Below are 18,945 nucleotides of genomic sequence, written 5' to 3'. Positions count from 1 at the left end.
CCCCAGCTCCAATTTGCTTTAATAAAAATTATCCAATACCTGTTCAAAAACATTGGAGTCTGTTTGTTTTCTTTTAAGGATAAAATTTCAAAATTAGAAGAGATTATGAAAGAACACCAATCAATGAAATGGTATTTGGAATATGTGAATTTAGAATAATCCTCAAATCTAATATCCACAATACATGATGGAATAGACGAGAAATTTTTCATGAATTTGATCACTCACATAGGCAGTTCTACTTTGAAAACAGTATTCCTTCAAGGATTACGAATAAAGTAATGTTTTAGGACACAATTGAATTTGAAATAGGTGATGTTTTGAATAGATTTTTGAGTTTTATTGAAATCTTACATGAACAAGAAATTGGAAATACAATCACATCAAAGAACAAATTGTCACGGCTTTGACGTTTAAGCCAAACAAATTTTGTAGGGCAGATTTCAAAAAGGTGTGGTTATAACAATTTAAAAACACAGTTAACCTGCTTCTAGGAATGCAAAACATACAGTCATAGGTTATCTTCAATACAAGGAAACTTAAGTCTGTTTGCTTTAATTTCTTAAAACTACTAAGACAAAGCACTGGCTTGTACTTTTATTTACAGCATACTTCACACTCCTATGTGATCTGTTCCAAATCCGAAAAAACAACTGTCCAAACCAAAGGTTCTGCAAAATCATGATTTCACAGTTTGTTCTGAAGCTAAGATGAAGCTTGGAACGATAAAAGCATTGTAACCCAGAATAAGGGAACTCTGCAAGCCCAATAATGTCCAAGAGCATTTAGAAAAGAAGAAAAATAAGAAGCCTTGAGTATATACACAATAGTGACTTCTTCAGCTGAATACAAATGGCAGCAAACTGCTACTTAAAGATGAAACAGTTACGCCAATTTTGTTTGAAGAATGTAGATCTAGAGCCAATTGGATCTTGACAGAATCGTTTTCAAGCCCTCACTTGTCTATTTCCACTGTTGCCCATAAGTATCCTGATAAAATTCTTGGTTGTCATTATTGTAACCATAGTTACCAGAATAGTCACCACCTTGCTGAAGCGGCTGCTGAGCGATGGGTTGGGAACCCCAGTTCTGTTGGTTGTTGGTCTGACGACGTTTGGAATCAGGTTGGTTGTACCCATCTGCCTTTCTCTTGCCTCCTACATTGCCCCCTCGATTGCCCCGAGCTCCACGAGAACCACGGCCTCTCTGCTGTTGTGCAGGACCCCCTCTGCCACCCCTTGAGCCTCTTGGTGGTCCCAAAGGTGCCCCCCTCTGTGAATAGCCAGCTCTACCTCTTGGAGGTGGTGCTCCCCTCCCCCTTGGTGGTGGTGGAGCACCTCGCCCCCCCCTTCCTCCTCCTCTTCCTCTTACTGCATAGCCATCATCATAGCCGTAGTAGGGATCTTCATAGCCTCCACGATAGTCGTGATAATCATAACCATAGTAATCATCATAGTAGTCTTCATAACCATAATAATCTGGAGGGTAGCCATATCCACCTCTCCCTCCACGACCTCGACCTCTCATTGGAGGTGGCATTCGGGGAGGAGGGTGATAATAATAATCTTCATACCTAGCAAGTGGAGGGAAGGACAAAAAGAAACAAGTCAGCTTACTGTAAGGTTCATCCCGACTTTATTAATCTGATCTGTTACCAAGGTATTCTTTATTCAAATAATAAAATATAAACTCACGCAGTGCTTCTGGAGGCCTGTCTAGCAGCTTGGCGCTCTTTCCTTTTCTTGTCTGGTGGCTTAGCTAAGACAATTTCAATTTCTTCCCCTTCTATTTCTTTTCCATTCATTTCATCCATAGCCTAAATTACAAAATTAAGTTTATTGTATAAGAAACAGCATTTTAAAACTTAGTATAAATGGGGAAGTAGAGAGCTGGCTGTTCAACAGTTAAGGGTATATGCTGCTCTCCAGAGAACTCCAGGCTCAATTCCCAGCACCCACATGGCCATCTATACCACCCAGTTCCAAGAATGTGACACCCTCTTCTAGGTCTCCATGGACACCATGCATGTACATAACACAGACAGACAGACATGCAAGCAAAACACCTATACACATAATTTTTTTTAAAAAATCTTGAAAAAGTATAAACATATGGTGTCTTAGTAAGCATTTTATAATTATTTTAACTTATAAGAGCAGCCTAGCCAGATTAGTAAGCATTTTATAATTATTTTAACTTATAAGAGCAGCCTAGCCAGAAAGAGCTGTTTCCCTCACCTTATGTTTTATACATAAATTACTGCTGAGAACAAAAAGCAATGCCATCTCATTTTATTTTAGAAGGCAAAAGGGGAGAGCTGGAAGATGGCTCAGGTCCCAGTACCACCATCCCTAACTCCAATGTCAAAGGATCTGATGCTATCTTCTGACCGCCTGAGGGCACCAGGCACACACGTGGTACATATGCACACAAGCAAAACACCCATACACATAAAATAAATATGTAAATCTAAAGGTTTAAAAAAAAAAGTTTCATTTAGCCAAACTCCTTTTTCCAATTAATCAATCCTAGAAACAAGCCACACCTGGGGAAATGCCAGCAGCAATAAAAATCATACAAAAACTAACTTTTCAGATATCAATAAAGATGTGATATTCATTATCTAAGTTTTGCACAGATGTTTTAAGACTGTGAAATGCAAAGATGAGTTGAATATAGCTATCTGAAACTCAACAGGACACTAAGTTCTGATCATATCCAGCATAGGACTTACTGCACCCAAACTAAAAGCAGAGCAAAGAAATGCCAATAAACCACCAAGAAAGCAAAAACTAGTATTTTGTTAAAGACAGTCTTTCTCGGGCTGAACTGGAATTCTATACACTGGGCTGGCTAGAAACTCAGAGATCCACCTACCTCTGCCTCCCAACTGCTGGGATTAAAGGCGCACACCACTGCTGAGCCTAAGCTATGAACTTTATAATCAGCACTTCAACAAATACCAGTGTGTCAGGATTTTCCCTGTCCAATTAAATAGCCATAGGTAGATACAATATCATGTAGGGATAGAATAATTGGGGTAACTTGTCTAATCTAGGTGGGCAGCTTGTATCATTATCAACTGGCTCTGAAATTATTTTGTGAGCATCTTGTGAATTGAGAATTTATTGTTATATAAATCTGACTGGCTAATTATAAGCTTCAAGAGTTTTGATTTTACAGGTTACTGGGTATTGTGATATTATCTAACCATGAAGTGGGCAGTCATTGCATGGGGCTGGCATGGCAGCAGCCCACCAAGGGAAATTAGTGAGTCGGGTGGAGAAATCTTGGGAGCCGCGCGTCAGAGAATCTGTTGAGATGAGAACACCCTGCTTGGAGCCATGCAGCCTGCCTAGCCTGGGAACTTGCCATTTGTTTTTTTAAAAAATATTTCCCACAACATACCAGAAGAAAGCAAAGTAATTAACTCTATACTAGAACTCAAGAAACAGCTAATGTCTAATATGCTTGCTTTGCGGTTCTAGGTTTTCATTATCAGTGCTACAAAAACAAGAAAGCAAACAAACAAAACCCTACACCAGCCAGTAGTTCTTTAAGTTCTACTGTAAAGCATCAACCTAGTCAGGGAAGTAAATGCTCAAGTCAAACGTCAGCGGTGAACCACTGCACTGGCCTATGTCAGCACATGCTGGTCTCCTAGTCAACTGAGAAAATGCTTTCATCAGATTAACCTGTGGGCGGGGCCAACTCCCTGTGGGAGGTGTTACTCCTGGGCTGGTGGTCCTGGGTGCTCTAAACAGACTAAGCAAGCCAAGGAGCAAGCCAAAATAAGCAGCATTCTTCTGCTTGAGTTCCTGCCCAGACTTCCTTGGATGGTGAACTACAAGCTTTAAGATCAAATAAACCCTTTCCTCCCCAAGTTGCTTTTGGTCATGAAATTTTATCAAAGCAATAGAAACCCTAGCTAAGACAACCATCAATAGAGAATGTGAGAAAAGAACAGTGTTTGACTCCCTTAGTATTCCATTTTCCCAATCAGGTATTTTTACAGAAAAAAAAAAAAAAAAAGACTACAAAAGTAGTATTGATTTTTCAGTTAAGGAAGGAGAAAAGAAGAAGAAATGAAAAGCTCTGCCCATTAAGAGCTGGGGGGCCGGGTGTGGTGGCGCACGCCTTTAATCCCAGCACTTGGGAGGCAGAGGCAGGAGGATTTCTGAGTTTAGACTTGCCTGATATTGCATAGAATTACACTTATTTAAGAACACTTGCTTTATATGTAGCAGGTCCTAGGTTCAGACTCCAGCAACTTACACAATGACATCAGAATCACTCACATACACACTCCTAAACACCAACTTTATTTCTGTTTTAATGTTACTTTATGAGGTGAGAGCAGTGGCTCACGTTAGGAGAGTAAATGTTCTTCCAGGGGAAGTGAGTTTGGTTCTCGCACCTGTAACTGCAGCTCTAGAGAATCCAGTGCCCTCTTCTCAACTCCACTGGGCACCTGCACACTCACATGTGCCCATAGTCTCACACGGATACACACATAGACTCACAATTTTAAAATATTAAAGTTACTTTATGTGTCTACCAAGTTTGAAAGCAAATAGCCAAGAAAAAAATCTGCAGTTCCTACCTTAACAGCAGCTCCCCTGTCTTCAAAATGAACGAACGCATAATCTTTCAACTTCTTCACTCTCTCCAGTTTTCCAAACTCAGAAAACGACTTTTCTAATATTTCTTCTGTCACTGTAGTTGCCAAGTTCCTCACAAATAAGACTTTTACCTAAGAGCAAAGCACAAAATCGGCACTCTTAGACCAGCGAGTCTAAAGGGGAGTCAGAGGGAGTCTGAGGAACACGAAGAAATGATTCTCACATTAGCTACCACTTTTCTATGGCTTTTTAAAAAAATAACCAAGTTATATAAACTATTGGCTCCTGCCTTTTGTCCCAAGAGAACAGTTACCACTGAGGGTATGGGGCAGGCAACACATATAATTATTATTGTTAATTCACAATTTATCATGGCTCCAAAGTACCCTCCAAAACAAGTTTACCTATTCTCACTCCTAAAACTGTGGATAGTCATGTAAACACTATACAAGAAAATTCTTACTAGAGCTGGGGAGAAAGACAAACAAACTACAATGCTTAATTAAATCATTTAGTAAGAGTGACATTAATGGAGAAATAAAGAAAGTTGGTCCATTTTCTACAATATACACCAAGATAAACCCCAAACAGATTGAAAATGTAAAAAAGTAATGTGGGACTGTATGTTAAAGGAAAACAAGGGTGATCTATTTATAAAGTATTGGTGTGAAAGAAGGGGAAATGATATAATCTCAAAAATTAAAATTTTTAAATTCACAAATATAAATAAAGTATGGATGTGAAGCAGCTTGTGACTTAGAACCTAGAGCCCAAATGACGGAATGGCACTACCTAACGAGAGCAGTGATATGACAAAAGCTATAATAAACAAAGTCAGAAGACAAGTGACAAGTATGAAAAAAATTTGCAACTTACACCAGAGAAGCATCAGAAAATAAGAAAAATACACAAAACTCATGACTACATGATTCATAAATACATGTAAAGCCACATATATTAAACACTCAAACCTATTAACAGCACTGAGCAAAATACAAGTTTGATCACATTCTATTTTGCTCTAAAAGCAAGCATGGGGGTATCTTAATAACTTTATTTCCCTTTGAACTACAGTTCTCTCCTAAGTGTCTGTCTACAATGTATCTGCCCTGCATCAGCACATAGCCCAGGCTTACTTACTATACTTAGAACAGAAGACTAGAAACAATCCAATGCATATACAGAGCTGAGTGTGCTGTGGAGATCACACTAAGAGGGCTCTATGAGCTGACAGAGAGCCTTTCTTTCCCACTGCTTCACATCTCTGAAGTCACCTGATGAGTTCCCAGAATGCCAATTTAACTGGCAGCACCTTGTGATGGTTTAGTCTTATAAACAATAATACAGTTATCTTCCCAGAGCTGATCAAACAGCATGGTGAATAAAGCAAATACAGATTAATAAACACAAAAGGCTACCTACAGCCACTTATCTAAGAGTTAAGGAAAATAACATACTTTTATTTGCCTATACGTGTCTAAGACAACACTAAAACTGGGTGCCTTACAGGAGTCAAGACAGACATGACAGCAGGGGTAGAAAGTGGAATTGTGTATACTTTTCTGTGTAATTTTTTAATACTTGAATTAAGAAACTATTCAAGAAAAAACAACATACCTACTAAACAAACTATTGCTCAGATAAAAAGCTATAAGATTCAGAAAGATTTGAGTCCAGGCATAGTAGCACACACCTTTAGTCCTAGCACTTCTTTTGGGCAAAGTGGGGGACATGATACTAAGAGAGGTATATGAATTTGAGAGTTTGAGGCTAGTCTGATCTATATAATGAGTTCCTGTACAACCAGGGCTACACAGAGAAACCCTGTCTCAAAAACAAAACAATACAAAACTGAGAAGGAAGAGGGACAACTTTCCGCTGTGAGACTGAGCCCTAGCCTCTTGACTAAACAGGCTTCTGCTCGTTTATTCACCTCTCAACAGAAAAGGAACTTCCTGGACGGAAGTGTAACTAACTCAGTCGTGGAATGTTTCCTCACATGTATGAGGCTATCAGTTTGACCCACAACACCAAAAAGAGACACAAACAAGCTTGGATAGGCTTACAATGCTCAGCAGTCTTAGCGTTATGTCTCATTTGTGTAGTACTTCCTAAGCACTGCCGTGTGCTGTGTTTGAACTCTAGGACTGCAAGAATATAATTTAAATATTCAAAAAAGAACATTCAGGGGCTGGAAAGATAACTCAGCAGTTAGGAGCACTGACTGCTGCTCTTCCAGAGGTCCTGAGTGGTGATGCGCTCAGGAGACAGAGGCAGGCAGATGTCCGAGTTTGAAGCCAGCCTGGTCTACACAGCGGATGTTACTACTAGGCAGAGGTAGTAGGGTTGATTTTGAACTTTCACTTGAAAGGTTATCAGGAATGAGTGAAAAGTGATTGATAAAGCAAAATTACTAGTTGTATCTCGAAATTTCTGGGAATTTTACTGCTCCCAATATATAATACACTTTTTTAACTTTTAGATTTTTCTTTTTTTACTTTTATTTTTAAAAAGCAGCAGAGGCTGTTTTGTCTTACAGGTACTCAAAGCTGTAGTGAGCTAAAGAGACTTATCCAGCCCAAATAAAAGAAATGACATCCAAGGTCCAGTACTTAGCACAAAGTCACACTGTACTGCCACAAACAATGAAGACTGAAATCAATTAAAAAGAAAAAAGGAAGGAAAGAACTACGACTATTTAAGATTCCTACTCCCCTCCCTGAACACTCATCTACTCAAGGAATGTGAGACAGAAAAACAGAAAGCACAACTCCTGAGAGCCTCTCAAATTCTTTTCAATGAATCATCTCTGCTTAGCCCAAAAATGCCTGTACTTACAAAGATAACATTCTAACACACCATACTAATATAAACCAGAATCCTCCAAACTAGTCCAAGTGAGCATTTTGCCTCTGTCAGTCATAAAGATCCAAACACTAATTTACGGGCACTGATCAAGTTGCCTCCAGAGGAAAGAACTGTAAGTGAACTACATAAACTTACTGCAAGCAGATAAATCCCTTCAGCCCCAGAACTGGACAATGAGAGCCCTGAGGCCCTGCCCTCTGGAGGATGTGTCACGTCTATTTTGCCAAATATCAGCAAGCATGGCAAGCTTTTGTCTTTCTTCACAGGGACAATACTCTAAGAGTAACTAGATACATTAAAATAAATTAACTACAAATTCAAAAAAATGTAATTCAAAGCCATGTAATAAAAGTCACCACGTGAGCTAGTTCATGTCTGGAGTCTGGAGCAAGAGGATTCTAGAAGCCAACCTGGGCTACAGTAAGGCCCCAATGAGTCTGAGCTATATGGGGAGACCATCCCCCAAAAATAATAACAATAATAATAGTTATTATTATTACCAACATTTCGTATGTTTTATGGTCCTAACATCAAATAAATGCTTGGTGTGTATGAAACACTTATTTGAAGAAACTGAGCAGATGCTAAGACAGGCTACCAGGTTAGTGCTGCATCAGCTACTTTTTGCTTTTCTAAGCAGTTTCAGTGAACAGCTACCTTCTGTATTTACCTTTGCCATGACTTCTGGATCCGGCTCCTCCACGGGGTCAGCCCACTCTACTGTGACCACATTTCCCCACACTTTGACTTTTCCACTCATCAGCCGGCGTCTGGCTTGTGCTGCTGACTTGTGATCCTCATATTCAAGGAAGCAGAACCCCCGATTCTTCTTTTTGTCATCGGGTTGATGATAGAGAATAACGTCCACCAAACCCTCTGTTAAACCAACAGCCAGATATATAAGCCAAAAGCATCCACCACACGTCTAGTGATTAGGCAGACCTAAATCCACTTGCCAATGAGCAAACAAAAAAACATGATTGAAGAAGTCTCACAACAGTCAACATCACATCAGCATTACTCGATGCAGAGTTTGGGACAGTAGTGTGTGTTCTGTCAATTTTAGAATCCTTGAAGTAGGTCCAGCTACTATGAAATTTTGTAATTAATGATAAAACATGACCTCATAATCTATAAAGGCATTATCAGGACCTCAAGATTCAAATTATTTACACAAATGCAAAAGAACTAACTCTCAACAACTAGTCATAGGCAAAAATACAAAACAGAAATAAAACAAAACAACCCACCTTTCTTATATCCAGCACAAAAGCTAGTTTTACTATGAGCAAGGATGCTCGGTGCCCATTCATGTCCAGTCCTTGGACCTTGTCCTTTGTCCCTCCACATGTCCTTTCTAAATCACGTGAGCTCGCCGTAAGCACTTCCTATAGCCTTTTAAACAAAACTTTTTCTAGCCTAGATTTCTCTAGAAATCTAACAATCTAGGTCTGCCTAGATTGTTAAAATGCCTTGGACCAATTTCACATGTCCAAAACAGCACTACTATACCCAACGTGTATTTTCCCAAGGCTTCCCTATCTAATAAACAGGTCATCTACCAGCTAAATCCTCAAGCCAGAAAATAGTAATTCTTTTATATCATCTCTACTGTCCAAATCCAGCACATTTACTTTTTACCATCTATCCTAGTCCATGGTCTAACCTACTACTACTAATCCTAATGACAGCTCATATAATTCTACTGTTCATCTCATATAATTCTACTTTTAATTTGTTTTTAACAAACATGAGTTTTCTATCAGTTACTTTAGTATTAAGTTACTTCTTGACTTGGACACTTGATATATGTCAATCTTTTGGAAAACACTTGGGAGGGATGAGTAGAGGGACACAAACAGAAAAGAATCACTGTATAAATAGTCAGTAGAGCAATTTAACCAAGACAAAATGGGTAATGGAAATTAAGGTTTCAGACTGAATAGAATTTCTGAAGAAAAGATCCAGGGTCTATTCTAGATAGTATAGAACTGAAGTTCGGCCTTAGATAAGTCATCTATATAGATTTTATAGTACACGGACGGTGGTGATGCACACCTTTAATCCTAGCACTCGAGAGGCAGAGGCAGGTGGATCTCTGTGATTTCAAGGCCAGCCTGGTCTACAGAGCAAGTTCTAGGAGAGCCGGGGTTACGCAGAGAAACCCTGTCTTGAAAAACTAAAAATGAATGAATGAATGAATGAATGAATCAGAGTACTAAGAATAAATCAACTTAGGACTGAAGAAGGAGAACTAATATGGGGCAACCTTTAAGTTAAAAAAAGGGTAAAACCAGAATAATAAATGATAGGTTTAAGTAAAGGGAGAAGAGAGTATGACCGGATGACAAAACATAAAAGAATATAGTGGGTTTTATAAGAGGAAGTCATGATCTTAAAACAGTGTTTTCAAATCATAATCTCAGCATTTCTTTCCCTCCCTTTCTTTGTCTCATTCATTCATGTGCATGAAGAAAGGAAAACGAAGAGAAAGAGAAGGGAGACAGACACACACACACTCACAGAGGCGGGAAGGGGGAGAGCAAGCATGCCAGTGTGTGTCAGCAGATACTCCTCCCATGGCAGCACCCATCTGTACACGTCAAACAACAATTCTCATGAGTGGGTTCTCTCTAATTTTTGTAATCTGGGAGTTGAACTCAGATCCTGAGGCCTGCAGTAAAAACACCTCTACCAGCTGAGTCATCTCACCTGTCCAATCTCAACATTTAAGAAGTAAAATGCTCACTCAGTCTAATAGCTTTGATCATAAGCAGGAAATCTGCATCCAATAACTGTGCCTACAATTCATCCCTTGACGCAACAGACTCGTCAACTCTTTCTTAGCTTAGGTACTATGGAGGTAAAATCCTTTGGTGATGTGAGGGACATTGAGGTACAGCCTTATTACAATGAACTCCAATGTCTAAAAATTGTTCCTATTTTGGGTTTGTACCAAAATAAGAGCCAAGATCTTAAGCTTTACTAAAAACAAAACAAAACAAACAAAAACTATCTTTAGAAAAAATAATAAATAAAATAAAATAAGTGAGCAGGCCAGGCGTGGTGGCACACTCCTTTAATTCCAGCACTCTGGAGGTGGAGACAGCGAAATCTCTGAAGATTCAAGGCCAGCCTGGTCTACACTGCAAACTTCAGGCCTTTGAAGGCTGTAGGGAAATGGCTCAATGGGAAGAGTGCTTCCTGTGAAAGCAAGAGAATCTAAGTTCAAATCCCCAACACCCACATAAAAAGTGAAAACTGACTGGAAGGTAGGTATAGGCAGGAACAATCTTGTTCAGTTCTTTCCCATCACACCATACAGAGTCTTCTGCTTTGTTGTTTGAGACAGAATCTCGTGTGTCCCAGACTGTTCTTGAGTTAAGCTTTTTTAAACTCCTAACCTCCAAGTGCTAAGAATACAAGCATGCATCCCAGTTATTTATATATATATATAAATATATATATATTTATTCACATCCCAGTATGTGGACCTGTGGTATAAAATATACTTCTCAATCAACTGCATGGATTCAATTAGAATCTTTAAATAAAGTTATGTAGTCAGGTTAACCAGAAATGAGAACTGTCTTCTCCCGAATCCTAAAAAGTTATTGGAGGAAAAAGCTTTCACTTGAGGGCTAGAGAGCAAAGGCTCTGACAAAAAACAAGATTCGATTAAGACAAAGTGCAAAGGAAATTCCATGAAATCGAGACTACTTAGACATTTATTTAGTCCAACTACTATTAAAGCAGAAAGAAGCAACTGATACATAGGAATCTTGAACTCTTAAGTTTATTATAGATATCTCCTTTTGGGAGAGCATTTATATTTATAAATAATGCAACAGATCCCCACAAACCAACTTCTAAATGCATTTTTTTTTTACCTGTGACTTTACTGAACTCTTCCAGAATGTTCTCTTTAGTTTTATTCTTTGGAATGGATCCAACAAAAAGTCTGTTGTTTGCCACAGAAATGCACACTCCCAGGTGTTTACCAGGGCGAATCTCATAGCTGTCACACTGCAAAGAAGAAAAAACCAGAGACCCCCCAAACCACCCCAGACTGAGGACAACTAATATTAATCTAAAGAGCCCCACAATTTAAGATCAAACACTCACCAAGTTCCCTCACACTTGCTGAAACATGAGTGTAGATTTTAAATTCGTTACAATCCCAGTTATAGCTTAGTTCTGTAACCTCTACTGTTCATCCATATAAAAAGGGGATCAAAGCTATTCATTTTAACACACCTTTCTCTCCCTCTCCCTCTCTCTGTTTTGTTTTTGAGACATGCTTTCTCTATATAGCCCTTGCTGTCCTAGAACTCAGTGTAGATCAGGCTGTCCTCGAACTCAGAAATCCACCTGCATTTCTCTATCTCCCAAGTGCTAGAACTAAAGGTATGCACCATCACTGCTGACTTATTTCAATTTTTTTTTTTAAAGATTTATTTATTATATATAAGTACACTGCAGCTGTCTTCAGACACTCCAGAAGAGGGCGCCAGATCTCGTTACGGATGGTTGTGAGCCACCATGTGGTTGCTGGGATTTGAACTCTGGACCTTCGGAAGAGCAGTCGGGTGCTCTTACCCACTGAGCCATCTCACCAGCCCGACTTATTTCAATTTTATCTACATTCCCTTCCAGAGAATTTCAGAAGGAATACCTGAAAATGTTTATTCTGAGTCCTTGAGGATGAAATTAGATATAGATCAGCAATAGCCAAAATAATTACATGTAAAAAGGAACAATTAAAACTTTAACTTATGAGTTTCACACTGTATACAAACCACAATTCTGAATAAAGCTATAAAGTATCAGAACACTTTCAAAACTTTATGAAGAGAACAAAGAATGTGATGAATTCTTTAATAAATTTTATTTTATGTTTTAACATTACTTACTACTAGTTTACTAAGTGATATTTTTAAAGTTATCCATGGGACTGGTGAGCCAGCTCAGTGGTTAAGAGCATTGGCTGCTCTTCTGGAGGTCCTGAGATCAATTCCCAGCAGCCACAAGGTGGCTCACAACCATCTGGGCATCTTGATGCTCTCTTCTGTCATACAGGAACACATGGGAACAGAGCACTCATATATATGAATAAATAAATCTTTTTAGTTACCTATACACTATCAAAAACAAGAAAATAAAGCCTTGAAATGTCCTTAATATTAAATACATAAGTTTTAAGAGAAAAATCCATCAGAAAAACTAAAACCTGGACCAAGCTAGTAAAGGACTGCTTCAAACTCACTGATGAAACAAGAACACTTGGTGGATACAGCTGTGCTAAAAAAGGACAAGAACTGCCTGCCATACCACACTGCATATGCCCTTAGATGTCTGGCAAAAATCTGCCAAAAACAGTAACACTGTCACTTTAACACACCGAGAGTCAGAAAGCATACAGGCCAGACTCAGAACTTACTGCTGCTCTAAAAAACACAAGGTCGTAAGAAGCTCTCAGAGAAAAGGAAAGCCACGGAAGGCTAGCTGTTACACAGCACAAAGGAAGAGAGTTAGAATACAAGTTGTTAACTGCACAGCTGGATTGTGATACAAATAAAACAGATTCACACTATTTCTTAAACCAAATCCTAAAAACGTCCCGGTATTCCGGTTACACTGTGCAGAACCATGTCAGACTCCGTCATACTTCAGTACCAATTCTAAAGCTCGACAGCGAGAAGTGACAGTAAAAGAAAAAACTGAATTTGTTTGGTACTAAATAAAATCATACTAACCAACCTTGTTAGCTTAGAATTATAATCAGAAAAAATAAAAGGTTACATACCAAATCAGTCAATATAAAGATATTACAGGCAGTGACTAAAGAAAATGAGGCAATGTTAGCTGCAAATGTTGTTGAACTGCCTTATTCTCTCCAATGTTAAGTTCTTGGACAACAGATCCTTACCACATACCAGTTTAACTGCTTCCTGGGCAGCTTCCTTTCCACAGAAGGTGATAAATGCATAGCCTCTGTTCTGACCAGAGAGTGGATCCATCATGAGCCGCAGATCCCAGATAGGACCAGCCTTCTCAAAAAGGGGCACCAACTCATCCTCATACAAGTCTCTTGGGATTTTACCTACGAAGACCTGAAATAAAACTTCCTTATTAGAATCCAGCATAGGCACTCTTCATTTTAGAACCAGAGGCAGACTTCCTGTCTCTTGTTAGGAGATAAAGGCATAAGATACATAGTGTTCCTTCTTTCTCTCTGTTTTTGAGACACGGTTTCTCTGTATAGCCCTGACTGTACTGGAACTCACTATGTAGATCAGGCCATTTGAATCTGGCAGTTGATTTGGATTAAATATGAACCCTAACTTTTTTTTTAAGATTTATTTATTTATTATATGTAAGTACACTGTAGCTGTCTTCAGACACACCAGAAGAAGGCATCAGATCTCGTTGTGGATGGTTGTGAGCCACCATGTGGTTGTTGGGATTTGAACTCCGGACCTTTGGAAGAGCAGTCGGGTCCTCTTACCCACTGAGCCATCTCACCAGCCCGAACCCTAACTTTTAATAAAGTCAGGCAGATGAGGTTACACAGGCACTTGTGAGGCAGACGCAGGTAAATCTCATGTGTTCCGATGCCACCTCATCTAAACAGGTAGTGCCAGCCTTGCCAAGATTATAGGGTATGATCTTGTCTCAAAAAAAACAAAACAAACATAAAAAAGCCTTATGGCCATCAACAAAAAGTTAAGGTCTATACTGAACAGAAACTGGTAGCTGCACAAAACTGTACTCACAACTTCAATTTTTTTTGTTTTGTTTTGTTTTGTTTTGTTTTGTTTCGAGACAGGGTTTCTCTGTGTAGCCTTGGCTGTCCTGGAACTCACTCTGTAGACCAGGCTGGCCTCGAAGTCAGAAATCTGCCTGCCTCTGCCTCCCGAGTGCTGGGATTAAAGGCGTGCGCCACCACTGCCCAGCTACAACTTAAAATTTTTAAATTTTATAATTTGCCTTTTCTCACAAATCTCTGAGTTACAGGCTATCTTGGTCTATAAGCATCAGGGCAGCCAGGACTACAAAGTAGAATATTGTTAAAACAAAGAATAAAGAAAAAGCTAATCCGTACCTTCATAGAAATATGATGCTCATTTTTATAAAACAGTAATTTAGTAAGAAAAGTCCCGGTCTTCTGGTTACACTGTATTAACCTGTATTTCATCAAGTTTTCTCAATATTAAAATCTTTATTATCTAAAAAAACAACCTTAATAGTTTTCAAAGCCTCTTGCCAACCCTCCTCCTTCAGCCTCCTTCCTAAGTAGCACACCATTACTTGGCTAGCACATTTAATTCCAAGGTATCAAAAAAATTACTTTTTTACCATTTAAGGAAGTCATAGTACTTCTTTAATTATAAGCAAAAAAATGACAAAGTAGAGTTAAGTATAAGATAACAACAACACTGAAGTAGAAAATTAGCAGTTACATCAAAATTTTCAAATTTCTCCAACATCAGTATTGGGACAGGGGGATTGAGGGTTCAAGACAGGGATTTTCTGTGTACCCCTGGTTGTCCTGAAAATGTCTTTGTAGACCAGGCTGGACTCAAAATTCAGTGATGTGCCTCCCTCTGCCTCCTGAGCACTCACTCAGTTTATATGCCCAGCTCTATACAGTCTTCTGATAAAACATTTAGAAGCCATAAAATCTGAAACAGTAAACTTTTACATTAAGTTTTCTAGTGAAAACTCATCTACATCAAAATTTTAAACTCTCAACAATGACCTAACCACAGACAACGAATAAAGTAACAAAAGCATTCTGAAGCATGTGAAAGCTATCACTGGGACTGGGTATACAGTTCAGGGGTAGAGCATCTCCCATGAATGAGTAAGACTCTGGCTTCAATCCCTAGCACTGCAAATAAGAAAGTTAAAAAAAAAAAAAAAAAACTATTAATGGTCAAGCATGGTGTGCAAGCATGGTGTACCATGCCCAGCACTCAGAGGCAGAGGCAAGTAGGGCTCTGTAAATTCAAGGCCTGCCTACACTAAATAATCTAGTTTCAAACCAGCTAAGATAGTGGACATAGAAGCTTCAACCTGTGTTCCCAGCTGCTCAGTAGGGAGAAGTAGAAGGAGGATCACGTGAGTCCAAGAGATGAAGAGCAAGCAGGGCAAGACAGCAAAAACCCACCCTCTCTCCAAAAAATAATTAGGCTGTGTATGTATGACCTCATAGATATCCTGTGTATATTAGTGAGAATGAACAAAACTTGCTTGCCGGGCTGGAGAGATGGCTCGGCTAGTAAGAGCACTGACTGCTCCTCCAAAGGTCCTGAGTTCAATCCCCAGCAACCACATGGTGGCTCACAACCATTTGTAATGAGATCTGACGCCCTCTTCTGGTGTATCTGAAGACAGCTACAGTGTACTTAACATATAATAATAAATCAATCAATCAATCAATCTTTAAAAAAAAAAAAAAACTTGCTTCCCAGGGCAGTCATAAAACACTAACTGGAGACTATACATACAGCATGATCAGGTTAGACATGCTGAGAGCCTACGTACTGTTTAAAATAACAGCCATCTTTTTTTTTCTTTTCTTTTCTTTTTTTTTTAATTTAGGGCTGGAGAGATGAAGGACCACGGTTTAATTCCCAGACTGGCATGACAGCTCACAACTATCCAATTCACAACTCACAACTAACTCCAATTCAGAAGCTCCAACATTTCTCATACAGACATACATGCAGGCAAAACATTAATGTACTTGACATAAAAATGAACTTTTAAAAATTATTTTTATTTCTGTATGTGTGTATCTGCTTGTCTGCCTATGTGGAAGCCAGAAAGCTGTGCAGAAGGAATTCCTCTGGAATGGAGCTCCACACAGCTGTGAGACACCCAGTGCAGTGCTGGCCACAGAACCCAGGTCCTCTGCAAGAGCAGCAAGTGATCTTAATCACTGTGCAACTTCCCTAGTTCCTTTATTTATTTNTTTTTTAAAGTATGTGTTTTTGTGTTTGTTTTGTGTGGGTTACTAAGTACGTATGAATGGAAGAGCCTTTCAGAGGCCAGTAGATGGCATCAGATCGCCTGGAGCTGGAATTACAGGCATTGTGAGCAGTCTGACCTCAGGCCTAGAAAATAATTCCAGAAGAGCAGCTACTGCACCTAACCTCAGAACTATCCCGGCAAACTCTGCACGACCTGTTTAGGAGACTTACACGTGGCCTCTGGACTCATGGCATAGCTGAGGGTGCCCTAGAAGTCTTGACCCCAACCTGACTTCCCAATATTCACTGAGATTAGTCATGTGCCACCACATCCTGCTCTAATATTTGTTTTGTTTTTAATTAAATTTATTGACTTTGACTGAAGTCAGTGTCTCGAATGCAGCAATATTAAAACTGAATCTGGAAACTATTAAGTCTATTCTTTAGAGAAGACGCTCTATACGTTACTTCCACAGGTATGCACTCATTAACAAACTGTGAAGCAGTAGTTATCCCGAGAACGAGAAATGTACAAGAATGATGGGTGTTTCTGCTGAAGAATGAAAGCTCAGGGGTCAGACAACCCAAAGTCAATTCCTAGAACCAACTGCCTACAACTCCAGGTACTTAGCGCCTCTGCACACAACTCTACACAAGTAATGTACATACACAAAGAGAACACAGGTGCTGGGCATGCCTTGAATCCTAGCACAAGGTGGCAAACAAAGCTCTGTGAGTTTAAGGCCAACCTGGACTACAGAAACTTATTGGTCTCTGCTCCCAACCTTGTACTGATTACAAACATGCTACCAAGCCCAGCTTTTACACTAATGCTGGGAATTATGACTCAGGGCCTCAAGCACTTTACCCTCTGAGAGACCTGTTTCAAAAACATGGAAAGCTAGATATTCAGCAGGTAAAAAATGCTTGCAGCACCAGCCCGACAATCTCTGGAATCCACATAAAAGTGAAAAGTGAGACCCAACTCCATAGAGTTTTCTTCCGACCCTGACATGAACATTATGAAATGCAAACCATATCATTCATGTATGCTCCCACCACCACACACAATATGTATACACACAAATGATAACGTTTAAAAAATAGGATCTGGACCGACGGTTCAGCAGTTTCAAGAATTTGATGCTCTTACAAAAAACCCAGGTTCAGTTTTCAGCCCCCACAATAGAAGCTCTCCAGTTCCAGGGAACTCATGCTACTGCTCTCACATACAAATTAAATCAATCAGTCTTATTTTTTAAATATGTAGTGGGAAGCAATTGAGGAAGACACCTAATATCAACCTCTGGCCTCATCGTAAAAGCAGCATACACAGCTGCTTTTAAACTGCACTGCCCTCTTGGAGGTGTTTCAGGATACCTTATAAACAAAGAATATGGGGCTGAAGAGACGGCTCAGTGGTTAAGAGCACTGTCTGCTCTTCCAAAGGTCATGAGTTCATTCCCAGCAACCACATGGTGGGGCTCATAACCATTTGTAATTGGATACAATGCCCTCTTCTGGTGTGTCAGCAACAGGATATACATTAAATAAATAAATCTTAAAAACAAACAAACAAGGAATCTACCCTAAGAACAAGAAATATACAGATAATTCCATTTTTCATTTAGTCATCTTGTATGTGTGTTTATAAGAAGGAAAATTCTAATGCTAAGAACTCTAAGCCACAAGTGATGTAGTCTCAGTCACACAGCAAATTTGAAGACAGCCTGAGATACGTAAGATCCTTGCTTCAAACAAACAAGTAAATGAACAATATTGGGGGCCAGAAAGAACACTGACTGCTCTTCCAGAGGTCCTGAGTTTAATTCCCAGCAACCACATGGTGGCTCACAACAATCTGTAATGGGATCTGATGCCCTCTTCTGGTGTCTGAAGACAGCTACAGTGTACTCACTCATATGCATAAAATAAGTAAATAAATCTTTACAAAAAAAAAAGAACAATATTAAAACTAGAAGAAGAATGCTAACAGTATTTCTCTGTTTTTGTGGTGCTAGGACAGAACCTAAAGTCTAAAGATTAAACAAGGATTCCACCACTGAGTTTTATCCCTCCCTACATTTATTTGTTTACTATTTATTATTGATAGATAAAGGGTCTACATAGCCTGGCTGGCCTCAAAAGCCACAGGAGTCACCTGCCTCAAGGGTGGGGATTCTAAGTGTAAATCAAACACCAAGCACACAAGCCCTACCCTGTCACTGCCCCTACTCCCCCAAGCCCCCCAGCCCCAGTCTATCTTGAGATATGTTTTGGCTAACTGCCCAAACAGGCCTTGAAGTTAAGATTCTCCTATCTCTACTTCCCCAGTAGCTTGGATTACAGACCTGAGCCACCAGCCCCAACTGAACCACACTTCTATACTGCCTTAAAAGTATATAAATGCCGGGCAGTGGTGGCGCTCGCCCTTAATCCCAGCACTTGGGAGGCAGAGGCAGGCAGATTTCTGAGTT

General features: G+C 39.5%; 1 protein-coding gene across 2 annotated transcripts in view; it reads right to left on the bottom strand.

The window, feature by feature from the left end:
• Window positions 1-313: 313 nt before the first annotated feature.
• The window catches only part of Hnrnpr (heterogeneous nuclear ribonucleoprotein R), a 31,229-nt gene continuing 12,597 nt past the window's right edge, over window positions 314-18,945 (bottom strand). Inside the window, exons 5-10 of one of the 2 annotated variants that reach the window (XM_021160507.2) lie at window positions 13,427-13,603; window positions 11,381-11,516; window positions 8,161-8,366; window positions 4,604-4,753; window positions 1,695-1,816; window positions 314-1,573 (exon numbers count right to left, since the gene is read on the bottom strand). In XM_021160507.2, coding sequence (XP_021016166.1) covers window positions 964-1,573; window positions 1,695-1,816; window positions 4,604-4,753; window positions 8,161-8,366; window positions 11,381-11,516; window positions 13,427-13,603 — 1,401 coding nt within the window. In that variant the 3' untranslated portion in view covers window positions 314-963. Of the gene's footprint in view, window positions 1,574-1,694; window positions 1,817-4,603; window positions 4,754-8,160; window positions 8,376-11,380; window positions 11,517-13,426; window positions 13,656-18,945 lie in introns of those variants that run through there. The other variant, XM_029476191.1, reaches the window with a different exon arrangement.

This window comes from Mus caroli, chromosome 4, assembly GCF_900094665.2.
Source record: "Mus caroli chromosome 4, CAROLI_EIJ_v1.1, whole genome shotgun sequence".
NCBI classification, from domain to species: domain Eukaryota; kingdom Metazoa; phylum Chordata; class Mammalia; order Rodentia; family Muridae; genus Mus; species Mus caroli.
The sequence above is the reverse complement of the archived record's forward strand: the minus strand, read 5'-3'. Positions and strand labels throughout refer to the sequence as shown.